Consider the following 14,646-nt stretch of genomic DNA (forward strand, 5'->3'; position numbering starts at 1 on the left):
CCATGGACTGCAGCATGTCAGGCTCCCCTGTCCATCATCAACTCCCAGAGCTTGCTCAAACTTGTGTCCATCAAGTTGGTCATGCCATCCAGCCATCTCATCCTCTGTCGTCCTCTTATCCTCCTGCCTTCAATCTTTCCCAGCATCAGGTCCTTTTCTAATGAGTCAGTTCTTCATACCAGGTGGCCAAAGTATTGGAGCTTGAGCTTCAGCATCAGTCCTTCCAGTGAATATTCAGGACTGATTTTCTTTGATCGCAAATTATCATCTAAAACTTAGAGCATTTGCCTCTTTGATTTTCATTTTGCAGCTGACGTTTAATTTAAAAGTTACTTTGAGGAATTTCCCTGGTGATCCAGTGGTTAGGAATCCACCTGCCAATGTAAGGGACAGAGGTTTCATCCCTGGTCCAGGAACTGAGATCCCACATGCTGCAAGGCAATTAAACCCACGTGCCACAGCTACTGAGCCCATACTCTAGAGCCCGCGTGCCAGAGCTATTGAGCCCACATACCACAACTGCTGACGACTGTGTGCCTAGAGCCCAAGCTTCACAACAGGAGAAGCCACTGCAATGAGAAGCCTGCTCACCTCAATTAGAGAGAAGCCCCCACACACAACTAAAGAAAGCCCACGAGCAGCAACAGAGACCTAGTGCAGCCAAAAGTAAATAAATAATTTAAAAATAAGTTATTTTGAAAAATTCCAAACTTACTCAGAAATAGACTAAGATAATAAACTCCCGCATGTACCTAATCACCCAGCTCAGAGTCATCAACAAGTGCTTAAACTTACTTTTGTGTGTATTCCTTCATTCCTCGTTCTCTCCATATACTGGATATTTTAAAGTAAATCCAAGATATTATTTCGTTAACATGCATCTTTGGGAGGAAGAAAAGACTTAAAAAGTTAGAGCCATAGTGAAGTGAAGTGAAGTCGCTCAGTCGTGTCCGACTCTTTGCGACCCCATGGACGGTAGCCTACCAGGCTCCTCTGTCCATGAGATTTTCCAGGCAATAGTCCTGGAGTGGATTGCCATTTCCTTCTCCAGGGGATCTTCCCAACCCAGGGATCGAACCCAGGTCTCCCGCACTGTAGACAGACGCTTTACCATCTGAGCCACCAGGGAAGTTATCAAATCTTCATTAATATTTTCTTAATATGCAATGTGATTCGCCTAATAGTCTTATAATAATCTTTTTACAGTAGGTTTATTTGAGTCAGGATCCAGTCAACAGCTTCAGTCTTTGGTGGATAAATCTCTTAATTTATGATTGTTCCCTCCTCTTTTTTTTTTTTCTTACAATTTTTTTTGTTAAACTGGGTTATATGTCCAATAGAACTATCCACATTCTAATTGTATTTTCATGGAGGTGTTTAGCATGTTTCTCTGGTATATATTTCCTGAAAATTGATAGTAAGATCTAGAGTCTTGAAAAGATTAAGGATTGAGGGTTGTTGTTTGGCAAGAACAATTCATGGGTGGTACTGTGTATATCCTGTTACATCACATTAGGAGGAGAATATCTGGTTGTCTTTTTACAATTGTTAAGTTTGTATAAGGTATGCAGATTAAATCAGCATAATTCCTTCCTTATAAATTTCTCCACTAAGTTTTTATCTGACGTTTTTACTTCCATTGTTAGCAAAAATACCTGCATCCATTATTTAATAAGGGATTTCAAAATGATATAATTTGTCATTCTTCCTGTATTCATTAAATGGAATTATTTTATAAAGAATTTTCCCTTCTAGCTTTTAAGTTGCTGTAAAATATAGCTTATATGGGAAATTCAGAATAAATATTTGATTATTTTCCCTTATGTATCTGTTTTCAGAAGAATTGGTGCCCTGACATACTCTGAAGGTCACTAAATATGGGGATCTTTACACACGTGTGTAGATGTGTAATATTTTGAATTCATAGATTTTTAACCTGTTTCTTACTGTATTTCAGTCCATTACAGTCATTTTTCTTTTTGATACTTACTAAATTGTCCCTTTTGAGGGGACTAGTGCACTCCTTCTTAAGTTGTCTTCTGTGTTCTTTAGACATGACTCCCCAGTAGCATAGGTTTCTTTCTTTTCGGTGTGATAAGATTATTCTAGCTTGATCTGTCCTACCTGTTAACCTAGAGTCATCCATTTCTCCCAGCTGGGGCTTATATTTGAAATTACTGTTCTCTCTCTCTTATACGTGTTATATATACAGATAGCATATATCTTCTGTATAGGCGTTCACACAAAAATCTCTTGCCTCGCATTTTCACCTGCTCTGAAGAATGGCTCCCATTGCTTGGAGTGTTCCTCATCTGCCAGAATTGAAGCTCTGTGTATCATATAGTGTGTATTTTACATTAGGTCATCCCAAACATACCATGTAAATTTTATAAGAATCCATAAATCAGTTTACATAAGGTGGTAACATAAAAATAGAAGCTCATTTTCCTTCATATAAATAGGCTAAAATGCTTTTAACTTGGATAGAAAGAATAGTTTGGGACAGAGGGATTTAGAGGAAGTAGAGTTTGATTTTGACTTAATGAGCTTGAAATATGTAATATATCTGATTAGAATTACTTGATAGAAATTAACCCGCAAGCCTGAAGATGAAATTATTTTATAAACATAAGACTTAAAAGCCTAATGAATAAGTGACTTGCCAAAGTCAGGTAAAAAGTAGCAGAGCCAAGTATTATATGAAAGATATTTAATAGTTTCAAACACAGATGTGACATTCAGAACATTATTCTTTCACATTGCTCTTTCTTATCTCCTTTGGTGGGCCTGTTGAAATGAACACGTCATTTTTTGGTTTTTTAATTTTCATTAGAGTCCCAAGAGTGGCTTGAAAGAGAAGATTTATCTAGAGGAAAACCCAGAGAAGAGTGAAGCAGTTCAGGACACTGTGAGTATAAAATCAATGAAATGATAGTGACTTTCCTTATACTTAAATGACAGACATAACTGATATGTGTGTGTATATGTTTTTTTTTTTTAATTTGGAGAAAAAGCTTAAACTTATTAAAGGAATTTAATAAAGATTGGAAAATAGCCTCTCCATAGTTAGTATTATGTGGTTAAATTTTTGTATAGTAAAATACAAATAACATAAAATATACAATTTAACCATTTTTAAGTTCATTTTGTCATTAAGTTAGATTCACATCATTTTGCAACCATCAGTACCTCTATCTCGCAAACCTTTTCACCTTCCCCAACTGAAACTTGGTGTCTACTAAACACTAACTTCCATTATCTTCTCTCTCCAGCCCTGGCAAACCCATTCTACTTTCTGTTCCTTCGAATCTGACTGGGAACCGCATAATAAGTAGAATATGTAATATTTGTCCTTCTGTGGCCAGCTTATTTCACTGAGCATAATGTCTTCAAGTTTGATCAGTGAGTTAGCATGTAGCAGAATCTCCTTCCTTTTTAAGGCTGAATAATAATCCATTGTGTGTGTATACCACATTTGGTTTATCCAGTCATTCATCAGTGAACACTTGGGTTGTTTCCACCTTCTGGCTATCATAAATAATGCTACTCTGAACATGGATGTATAAATAACCATTTAAGTTTTTCCTTCAGTTCTTTTGAGTATATAATCAGAAATGGAGTTGCTAGATCTTGTAAATCCCTAATTGAATATTTTTAGCATTCTGATTTTATTTTTTTAAGATTAGGACTTGTATAAAGTTTTATAGTAAAAGATTTAATAGCATATTATGATTCATTTGTTAGTAGCAACATAAGAACTGTTGAAAAATCAGAAACCTCAAGTCTGCTGTAAAATGAAAAGTTGTCTCACTAATACTCTAAACAAATAAAATTTCTGCTTCACCTGATTTTTTAAAAAAATATTAAAGCCTTGTGGTTTTAAAAGCAAGAGTACAGAAAGGCAGAATCAAGTTTAGGCAATGCAAATACTTAGAGTTGCAACACACTTAATGAAGAAAAACTGCAGCTATGTGTTTATTAGTCACTTAATTTATAGCTTGTGGGTCCATGTACATAGTTTCAGCTGTAACTGCTGTACAGATAACTCCCATGTCACCATAGCCTCACTCCCTTTGCTCAGCCCCAGATCCTGCAGCATTCAACTGTCAGGTTTGAGCCAAACTCATTTTTTTCATATTTGCTCCAAATTTACTGTTTCTGCTAGTACTGTATGATCTTTCATTTCTGTATTTGTGGTATTCAAATATCCCATACTTTTTGCATTATACACTAATGTTCCAACACTCCCCTTTTCATGCTAAATCCAAATGTGTAAGTGAATTGACACGTGGATGATCTATTGCATAGGAATGAGGGCTGCCAGCCTACAATTTATTTTTACAGTCTTGTTACCATCGTTTCTATAGCAGTGTTTGTGTGATTACTTGAACATTTTATTGCATTATGCCAATGATTTTCAACCAGGAATGATTTTGTCCCTCGGGGCACATTTGGCAAGGTCTGGAAACATTTTTGATCGTCATGACTGGGAGGCTGCTCCTGGCATCTAGTGGGTGGGCAGTGGCCAAGTATGCTGCTCCGTACCCTACAGTGCATAGGACAGCCCCCACAATGAAGAATCGTCTGGCCCAAAATGTCAACAGTGCCATTTTTCCTTTGTCCTGTTGCCTTCATTCACTGTTAAAAATTGTAACTGTTTGTGTAAGCCAGTTTAATTTCTTTCTGTACCAAGGTCTAAATATATATGAAACAATAAATGAAGCCTACAGAGAGGGATTAGAACCGGATAAACAAGGGTGTATAAACAGAGGATGTTTATTATTTCTAGGGGAAGTGTTTTCTCCCCCTCCCCTTGACCAAGAAACAATCAATACTGGTAAATTTGAGAACCACTTTGAAAATAAAATACCTAAAGAAAAGGAAAAGAAACCCAGTCAGTTTAGTGAACCATGTCTTTTTCTGTCTCTGAAATTGACCACCAGGCAATTTTTCTGTCCCTTCTCTATGAATGTTTCCAGGACACTCAGTCACTTGTTGGGAGTCCCTCTACCCGTGTGGCACCTCATATTATTGGAGCAGAGGACGATGACTTTGGTAGTGAACATGAACAGGTGATGACTTTTTCTTTCTAAAAAACAAATTATTAATTTTCTAAGATGTTTGATTTATTGCAAAAATGAACAGTTTCTGGAGATTGAAATTATATTTATAAGGATTTGAAGCTCAAGTCTTAGAACTAAGATTAATTGTTCAATTGCTTGGGTTAATTGCTTATTTTAGCTTTGACCAATAGAAATGGCCTTGCTCTTGAAGCTGATAAGAAGTCATTGATTTTTACCTAAGTATTTTATCTTTGGAGAAGGGGGATGTTCTTACAAATTAAAAAAAAATTTTCAAATTCTTGTTGTTGATTGATGGTATATAGGAATGTGATTGGCTTTATTCTTGTCCTTATTAGTAAGCTCACGTGATCTTTTAGTAAACCTACTTCAAAGAGGTTTTTAAAATAACTTCTTAAGATTTTTCTATGTAAATAACTGTGACAGTTTTTATTTCCTTGTTTCCCAGAGTTTATCTTTTATTTCTTGTTATTACCTTTACTGCGCTAGTTAGGATATCCAGTATAAGGCTGAATCACTATGGTGAGACAGGGCATCCTGGCCTTCTTGGCCTTATTCTCAATCTTAGGAAGAATGCATTCAGTCATTTATTATTAATATGATGTTAGCCATAGGTTTTTGTAGATACTTCTTTTTAATTGAGGAAGTTTCCTTCTATTTTTAGTTTGATAGGAGTTTTATCATGAATAGAGGTTGAATTTTGTTGAATGACTGAGATCATCATATGTTATTAAATTTACATTATATTAATGTAGTTTACGTGTAACTAAATATAATGGTAAATTACATTAATTGATGTCATTAGCGTTTTGAAACAGCTGTTCCTGTTTCATTCCTGAGAGAACCCCAATTGGTCATAATTTATTTTCCTTTTTCCAGTATTGCTGGATTCAATCCTATTATTTTGCTGAGGACTTTTGTGTGTGTTTATTGGGGATAGTAGTCTGTAGTTTTCTTTTTTTATAATATCTTTGCTTTTGATAGTTGGTTGATGCTGAGCTCTTAGATCTGAGTTGAGAAGTCTTAGTCCTCTTATATTTTCTGAAAGAGATTGTGCAGAATGGGTGTTACTTGTTTAGATTAACTTACATGATTCTAGGTTAAGGTCAACTCTTGCTGCTTTCTGTGTTCATTGCAGTTTGGAAACATACAAGTATTCTAGGAGTTGTCTTATTTAAAATCACACAACTCCATTTCCTACCACCATCTCTGTGATGAGCCTAAAAGGAAGACACCTATTTTGTTATTAGGCAAAAAGCCTCCCTTTACATTTTTAGAAGTGTTATTAACCTGTTTTTTTCGTGTACTGATTTGTGTGAGCTCTTTGATAATTATATTCTGGACTTGCATTCTCCCAGGATGGTCTTTCTTCTAACCTGTTCCCAAGAGATTATTTTCAGAGGAAGAGATTATATAGCCTATGTTGCTTATAATAAATTCTAGTGAAGTTTTTTTAAACCTTGAATTTTTTAGGAAAGGTCAAAGTGAAATTGGGATAGTCATATTTAACTGAGATGACATGACATTTTGCATTTATGTGTTGGTGTTACTGATGTCTATTTATTTATTTTTCTAGATCAATGGGCAGTGCAGCTGTTTTCAGAGCATTGAACTGCTAAAATCTCGCCCTGCTCACTTGGCTGTCTTCTTACACCATGTAGTTTCCCAGTTTGACCCTGCAACATTGGTAATGTATTTCATGATTTAGCCAGTTTAGAGTTCTTAATTGATTCAAATACCATGAAAGTTTTCAGTTTTAGCAAGATGGGTAGATAGACTTCTGTCAGTTTTCTAAATTAGATATCAAAGATGATTGAAATGTTACTAATTTATTTTTTAAAGGCTTGGTTATATGGTGATAACTACGTTGTTCATGGTGACCTGCTTGTTTCAGACATTTCTACTCAACGAGGATCTAGCAGAGGACATTTTTCATGATTTCTTCCCCATTTCTTTCTCTACTACAGCTCTGTTATCTCTATTCAGACCTATATAAACAGACCAATTCCAAGGAGACCCGTCGTGTCTTCCTTGAGTTCCATCAGTTCTTCCTGGATCGATCTGCTGTAAGTTACCAAGTTAATATTACAACCTTTGCTTCAGTACACTGAATTATTGGCCTCTTACTTCCGGTCTTCCCTCCCATGTTTTTGGACTTTATTGTGCTTTCTGACGTCTGTATTATATATCAATTATTGATTACTCATGACCGTTATTTTTTTATCATTTCTAAGTTAGTTATAGGCATATAAATTCTCAAAATAGGTTTTAAGGGATATATATATATATAGGTTTATATATATGCATATTTAGGATAACGGAATGAAAAAGAGAATACAATATATATGTATATACATAAATATACATATATATTAAGATCCAAAGGTTCGTACTTGTATCATTGGACTCTGGTTGGCCTCTTTGAAGTTTGGAGGCCCAGTTTAACTAAAAAGGGATGGAAAAGATCTTACTCATATAAATGATGGTAGATAATAGTAGTGTTTTATTTTACCAATAGAAATCTTAATAAGGTTTTTAAACTAATGCGTTTTATTATTAGCCTTGCTCTAGGATAAATAACCGCCCTTAATACGTCTCTGATAATCATGCTGCATGTCTCTAGTCCTTTCATATTTGCAGTTCTCTTAGTTGACTGTTTCACACCTTCTCTCTTTTAAACTCTCCATCAATTCCTCTCCTGTTCTTTTCTCAACTGATGATCTTGCTGTTTTTTTTGAGAAATTTAAAGCATACAGAAGATAACTTCTACCAGAGGTATCACCCTACCTCTGTCATACCTTATGCTTGACCCTCTCTCCTGATGATATGTAGGAATTTTTCTACTTTTAGTTCAAGACTGCCTGTTCCCCTATTTATCCAGATCGTGTTTTCTTATACCTACTCAAAGGCGCTACTCTAGCAAACGTACCCCTTCTCTCCTGCATCATCAGTTCTTTTGTTTTCTACTGAATCAGTCCTGTTAGTGTGCAGACATGGTTATTTCTCCCATCTTAAACAAACTCACACAGAAACATTTTGGCTCCTCCTCTTCCTCCAGCACTTGCCCTGTATTCTTTGTATTTTATTACAAAGCTGCCTCTACATCTCAGTTCAGTTCAGTTTAGTTGCTCAGTCGTGTCCGACTCTTTGCGACCCCATGAATCGCAGCACGCCAGGCCTCCCTAACCATCACCAACTCCCAGAGTTCACTCAAACTCATGTCTATCAAGTCGGTGATGCCATCCAGCCATCTCATCCTCTGTTGTCCCCTTCTCCTCCTGCCCCCAATCCCTCCCAGCATCAGAGTCTTTTCCAATGAGTCAACTCTTCACATGAGGTAGCCAAAGTATTGGAGTTTCAACATTAGCATCAGTCCTTCCAGTGAACACCCAGGACTGATTTCCTTTAGATGGACTGGTTGGATCTCCTTGCAGTCCAAGGGACTCTCAAGAGTCTTCTCCAACACCACAGTTCAAAAGCATCAATTCTTCGGTGCTCAGCTTTCTTCACAGACCAACTCTCACATCCATACATGACCACTGGAAAAACCACAGCCTTGACTAGACAGACCCTTGTTGGCAAAGTAATGTCTCTGCTTTTTCACATGCCATCTAGGCTGGTCATAACTTTCCTTCCAAGGAGTAAGCGTCTTTTAATTTCATGGCTGCAGACATCATCTGCAGTGATTTTGAAGCCCCAAAATAAAGTCTGACACTGTTTCCACTGTTTCCCCATCTATTTCCCATGAAGTGTTGGGACCAGATGCCATGATCTTTGTTTTCTGAATGTTGAGCTTTAAGCCAACTTTTTCACTCTCCTCTTTCACTTTCATCAAGAGGCTTTTTAGTTCCTCTTCACTTTCTGCCATAAGGGTGGTGTCATCTGCATATCTGAGGTTATTGATATTTCTCCCAGCAATCTTGATTCCAGCTTGTGCTTCTTCCAGCCTCACGTTTTTCATGATGTACTCTGCATATAAGTTAAATAAGCAGGGTGACAATATACAGCCTTGACGTACTCCTTTTCCTATTTGGAACCAGTCTGTTGTTCCATGTCCAGTTCTAACTGTTGCTTCCTGACCTGCGTACAGGTTTCTCAAGAGGCAGATCAGGTGGTCTGGTATTCCCATCTCTTTCAGAATTTTCCAGTTATTGTGATCCACACAGTCAAAGGCTTTGGCATAGTCAACAAAGCAGAAATAGATGTTTTTCTGGAACTCTCTTCCTTTTTCAGTGATCCAGTGGATGTTGGCAATTTGATCTCTCATTCCTCTGCCTTTTCTAAAAGCAGCTTGAACATCTGGAAGTTCACAGTTCATGTATTGCTGAAGCCTGGCTTGGAGAATTTTGAGCATTACTTTACTAGTGTGTAAGATGAGTGCAATTGTGCAGTAGTTTGAGCATTCTTTGGCATTGCCTTTCTTTGGGATTGGAATGAAAACTGACCTTTTCCAGTCCTGTGGCCACTGCTGAGTTTTCCAGATTTGCTGGCATATTGAGTGCAGCACTTTCACAGCATCATCTTTCAGGATTTGAAAGAGCTCAACTGGAATTCCATCACCTCCACTAGCTTTGTTCGTAGTGATGCTTTCTAAGGCCCACTTGACTTCACATTCCAGGATGTCTGGCTCTAGGTGAGTGATCACACCATCGTCATTATCTGGGTCGTGAAGATCTTTTTTGTACAGTTCTTCTGTGTATTCTTGACACCTCTTCTTAATATCTTCTGCTTCTGTGAGGTCCATACCATTTCTGTCCTTTATCGAGCCCATCTTTGCATGAAATGTTCCCTTGTTATCTCTAATTTTCTTCAAGAGATCTCTAGTCTTTCCCATTCTGTTGTTTTCCTCTATTTCTTTGAATTGATCGCTGAGGAAGGCTTTCTTACCTTTCCTTGCTATTCTTTGCAACTCTGCATTCACATGCTTACATGTTTCCTTTTCTCCTTTGCTTTTCGCTTCTCTTCTTTTCACAGCTATTTGTAAGGCCTCCCCAGACATCCATTTTGCTTTTTTGCATTTCTTTTCCATGGGGATGGTCTTAATCCTTGTCTCGTGTACAATGTCAGGAACCTCTGTCCATAGTTCATCAGTCACTCTATCAGATCTAGTCCCTTGAATCTATTTCTCACTTCCACTGTATAATCATAAGGGATTTGATTTAGGCCATACCTGAATGGTCTAGTGGTTTCCCCACTGTCTTCAATTTAAGTTTGAATTTGGCAATAAGGAGTTCATGATCTGAGCCACAGTCAGCTCCCAGTCTTGTTTTTGCTGATTGTATAGAGCTTCTCCATCTTTGGCTGCAAAGGATATAATCAGTCTGATTTTGGTGTTGACCACCTGGTGACGTCCATGTGTAGAATCTTCTCTTGTGTTGTTGGAAGAGAGTGTTTGTTATGACCAGTGCGTTCTCTTGGCAAAACTCTATTAGCCTTTGCCCTGCTTCATTCCATACTCCAAGGCCAAATTTGCCTGTTACTCCAGGTGTTTCTTGACTTCCTACTTTTGCATTCCAGTCCCCTAGAATGAAAAGGACATCTTTTTTGGGTGTTAGTTCTAAAAGGTCTTGTAGATCTTCATAGAACCATTCAACTTCAGCTTCTTTAGCATTACTGGTTGGGGCATAGACTTGGATTACTGTGATATTGAATGGTTTGCCTTGGAAATGAACAGAGATCATTCTGTTGTTTTGCATCCAAGTACTGCATTTCGGACTCTTCTGTTGACTCTGATGGCTACTCCATTTCTCCTAAGGGATTCCTGCCCACAGTAGTAGATATTATAGTCATCTGAGTTAAATTCACCCATTCCAGTCCGTTTTAGTTCGCTGATTCCTAGAATGTTGATGTTCACTTTTGCCATCTCCTGTTTGACCACTTCCAATTTGCCTTGATTTCATGGATGTGACATTCCAGGTTCCTGTGCAATATTGCTCTTTACAGCATCGGACCTTGCTTCTATCACCAGTCACATCCACAGCGGGGTATTGTTTTCTCTTTGGTTCCATCCCTTCATTCTTTCTGGAGTTATTTCTCTACTGATCTCCAGTAGCATATTGGGTACCTACCGACCTGGGGAGTTCCCCTTTCAGTGCCATCTCAGTTTACTTAAACTTTCATCCCCCTTGCTTTCTGTCACCTTTCCTGTGTTATTTTTGTCCACAGAATTTATATTTTTTTCTTTATTTTATCTGTCTATATTCCTGCTCTTCTGCCCTGAATGTAAGCTCCATTAGGGCAGATGTCTTTTGTTCTGTTTGTTCACTGCTGTTTCCCCAAAACTGAATAGATCCTGACAGAGTGGTCACTGAGATAGTTGCTGAGTGGATTAGTTAGGGTTCTGATTATAATGCCATTGTTTAAAATATTACACATTATATTTATTAAGATGATTTTCTTCAATGAAGAAATGACAGTATACTGGTTTATATAAACTTGACATTTCTTAAGAGCATTCCATGCTAAGGCACAGAATGTGCCTTTAGATCAGGTGATTTCTTATATTTTGCTGCTCGTGGTCTATATAAGCTTATTAACATCAAAGTGTAAGAACCCTGCTAGATTAATTTCCTAATTATTCTTTTATGCTGCCAGGGGGAGGTGATCAGTCTCCAATCCTCAGCTCAGGCTGAGGGCCCTTCGACCAGATTCCTGCGTCCAGGACTGGGGGACTAGAAAAACAGGGAAGGATAGGAAGTGTTAAGGAGAGGAAAGGGAGAGGGAAGGGGAGAGAAGTCAATAAAGTCTCTTGTTCCTTACCGTTCAGGGCACTCTGGCCAGTTGTCCTCGTCAGGAAAAGACCAGGGAGAAAAGGGTCCCAGTTGTGGCCGCTGGGTCTGGTCCACTGGCAGGCAAGCTGGCCCCTGAGTACCCCGAGTGGTCAGGATGTCAGTCTCAGCCAAGAAAAGTCCCATCTGGGTCGCCATTTCTTGCAGGAAGGAGGACCTCTTCCAGGGCCCGAAACTGGGCTCTTGTCTAACACTTGGAAATGAATTGTCTGAGGAGACACATGTGCTGACAAAGCAAGAGATTTTATTGGGAAAGGGTACCCGGGTGGAGAGCAGTAGGGTAAGGGAACCCAGGAGAACAGCTCTGCCACGTGGCTCTTTTATGCCACAGGTGATATTATTTCATATAAATACCCACATACAGAAATGAACATATATATACTTTCTTACATTTGTGCTAGAAGTACTTCTGGAAAGTTGGCTTGAGCTACTTTATGGCAACCTCAGATAAAGAGAAAGCTTTGAAATTCATTTTAACTGCTCTTCAAATAAATATTAGAGCTCTCTTAATTTTTAGCAGTAACTTATTTTCAGATGTAAAACTTCAGATCTTACATTAATTTTTTTTTTAATGAGACATTTCCCAAATTAACAGGAGAAAATTATCTGGTAATGGGCTCACAGACTGCAGTTGTCATGTGAAAAAACATAGCTAAGAAGAAGTTAATTATGACATGGTCATCTTATTTCAGTAGTAAAAACTGCAGATGTAAGAACTAGAGATTTGAGACTCCAGAGCTTCAACATTGATATCCAGCACTTTCTCGTTGGGAACATGACTTCTTATGAGGGTTCTTTAGCTTTATATACCAATATGATTGGGAATATCATGGTCTTCAGTGTGAGTGTCTCAAATACAGTGAATAAAATTGTTATACATGAGTAAATTTTTCATATGGTAATCTACATATAGTTTAGGTTTTTACCTATATTGATTCAAACAGTGTGTGACCAATTAGCTTAACCAGTGATTCTCGAAAGCCCAACCAATATTCATTCATTCTAGAAAGCCAAAGCCAACAGGAATAAATAAGGCACAAAAGCATTCAGTCATCTAGTAAAACAGATTTTAGGTATTTCCTTTATAACATGATCGTTGGGGAGTGGGCTTATTTTCAAGTTCAAACCATAGACTATTCCAAAGCTGGGAAATTTAGATGGGTGGTACCCCAAAAATGAGCTTATACATGAATATACTTATAGGTATTCAAGTTTTTTCTCTTTATTTTGTGTAAGTACTGATATGGATCCTGAAAGACCCTTAGTGCTATTTCACTTTTTGTTTGCGTTTTTGTTTTAGCACCTGAAGGTTTCTGTTCCTGATGAAATATCAGTAGATCTAGGTAAGTCTGGAGCACCAATGTGCTAGAGGATTGCATCTCTGTAGATAGGTAGCTCAGCTCTTCTCTAGAGGTTTTACCTGTTACACAGTGACTAGTAGGTCATATGAATCACAACAGTAAAAGAGCCTATAATACATGTAAGAGTAAACAAAATGTGAGTTCTAAGATTAAAATACTTAAAATATATTATCTCTTTATCTTACTTCAAGTTAAGTTGACACCAAGTAGTGCCAGTTACAATGCACAGAATGTGCCTTTAGATCAGGTGATTTCTTGTATTTATGCAGAAAAAAGACGACCAGAGCTTATTCCTGAGGATCTACATCGCCACTATATCCAAACTATGCAAGAAAGAGTCCACCCAGAAGTTCAGAGGCACTTGGAAGATTTTCGGTAAGCCTTGTGGGTCGACAGAAGCTGATATGGTTGTCCTGAATTAATTTTCTTTTTAGGTAGGAACAAGTTATACATTCCTTGGCATAACATATGGTCTCTGTCATTACTAAAACCTAATGAACTTCTGGCGTCGAAAGGTTGGCATGGTACTGAGAGTGCATGGTCCCCTTTCCTTATGGCTGGCAGGAATTGAGCTTAGTAGCTGTCTGTGCCAAGTGTGTCCTTCAAGATATGTGTTCTGTTGAGTGACTTCCTCTAGAATTTTCTTCCTCCAGTGTCCCAGGTGACATGGGCCCCCACACAGAAAACTGTGACATTTTACCTGTTGCTAGAAATTCATAACTATGGAAACTCTGATGAAGCATCTCCAGAGGGAGATAGTACCCTCTAGGTAACTCAGGAAATTACCCTCTAGGCTACCTCAGGAAATTTCTCCTATTCCCTTTAGGCAGAAGCGCAGCATGGGGCTGACCTTGGCTGAAAGCGAACTGACTAAACTTGATGTAGAGCGAGACAAGGACCGGTTAACTTTGGAGAAAGAACGGGCATGTGCAGAACAGATTGTTGCCAAAATTGAAGAAGTGTTGTAAGTAATAGAAATACATGTAGAAACGCCCTCTCTACTGAGATGATAATTTTGTGTAAAGTACATTTGAACAAATTTAGAAGGTCTGTCAGGTTGTTTATGTAGAGCCGTTTGCCTTGTGATAATACTAAAGTTTATGCTGATATCGTAGATGACATTCTTGTATTTCTTTTTCTGGGTATTGCTAAAATGAGTAACTGTAGAATTTCTAACTGATCAAAAACAGGTCGAATACTTACATTGGCTTTAATTCACAGGCTTTGGAAGTATTTCTTGCTATAAAACATTTATAGCATGTTGATGATGAAAAAGTGATCCTTCAGGGATCACACTTTTTCTGATACATCATTCCAGGTGACAGAGACTTAGAGCGGGTCCTGAAACATTGACTGCGCCACAGGGGCTTCCCTGGGGGCCCAGATGGCAGAGAATCTGCCTGCAGTGTGGGAGAC

The 14,646-nt window shown here is 38.0% G+C and overlaps 1 protein-coding gene across 1 annotated transcript in view; it reads left to right on the forward strand.

Annotated features, from left to right (window-relative positions):
* ARHGEF12 (Rho guanine nucleotide exchange factor 12) overlaps positions 1–14,646 on the forward strand; it is a 61,773-nt gene that overhangs the window by 12,895 nt on the left and 34,232 nt on the right. Inside the window, exons 8-14 of the mRNA XM_068989062.1 lie at positions 2,834–2,908; positions 4,980–5,072; positions 6,658–6,768; positions 7,049–7,147; positions 13,170–13,212; positions 13,500–13,605; positions 14,057–14,194. Of these exons, the coding sequence (XP_068845163.1) occupies positions 2,834–2,908; positions 4,980–5,072; positions 6,658–6,768; positions 7,049–7,147; positions 13,170–13,212; positions 13,500–13,605; positions 14,057–14,194 (665 nt within the window). The remainder of the gene's footprint in view (positions 1–2,833; positions 2,909–4,979; positions 5,073–6,657; positions 6,769–7,048; positions 7,148–13,169; positions 13,213–13,499; positions 13,606–14,056; positions 14,195–14,646) is intronic.

This window comes from Capricornis sumatraensis, chromosome 16, assembly GCF_032405125.1.
Source record: "Capricornis sumatraensis isolate serow.1 chromosome 16, serow.2, whole genome shotgun sequence".
NCBI lineage: Eukaryota > Metazoa > Chordata > Mammalia > Artiodactyla > Bovidae > Capricornis > Capricornis sumatraensis.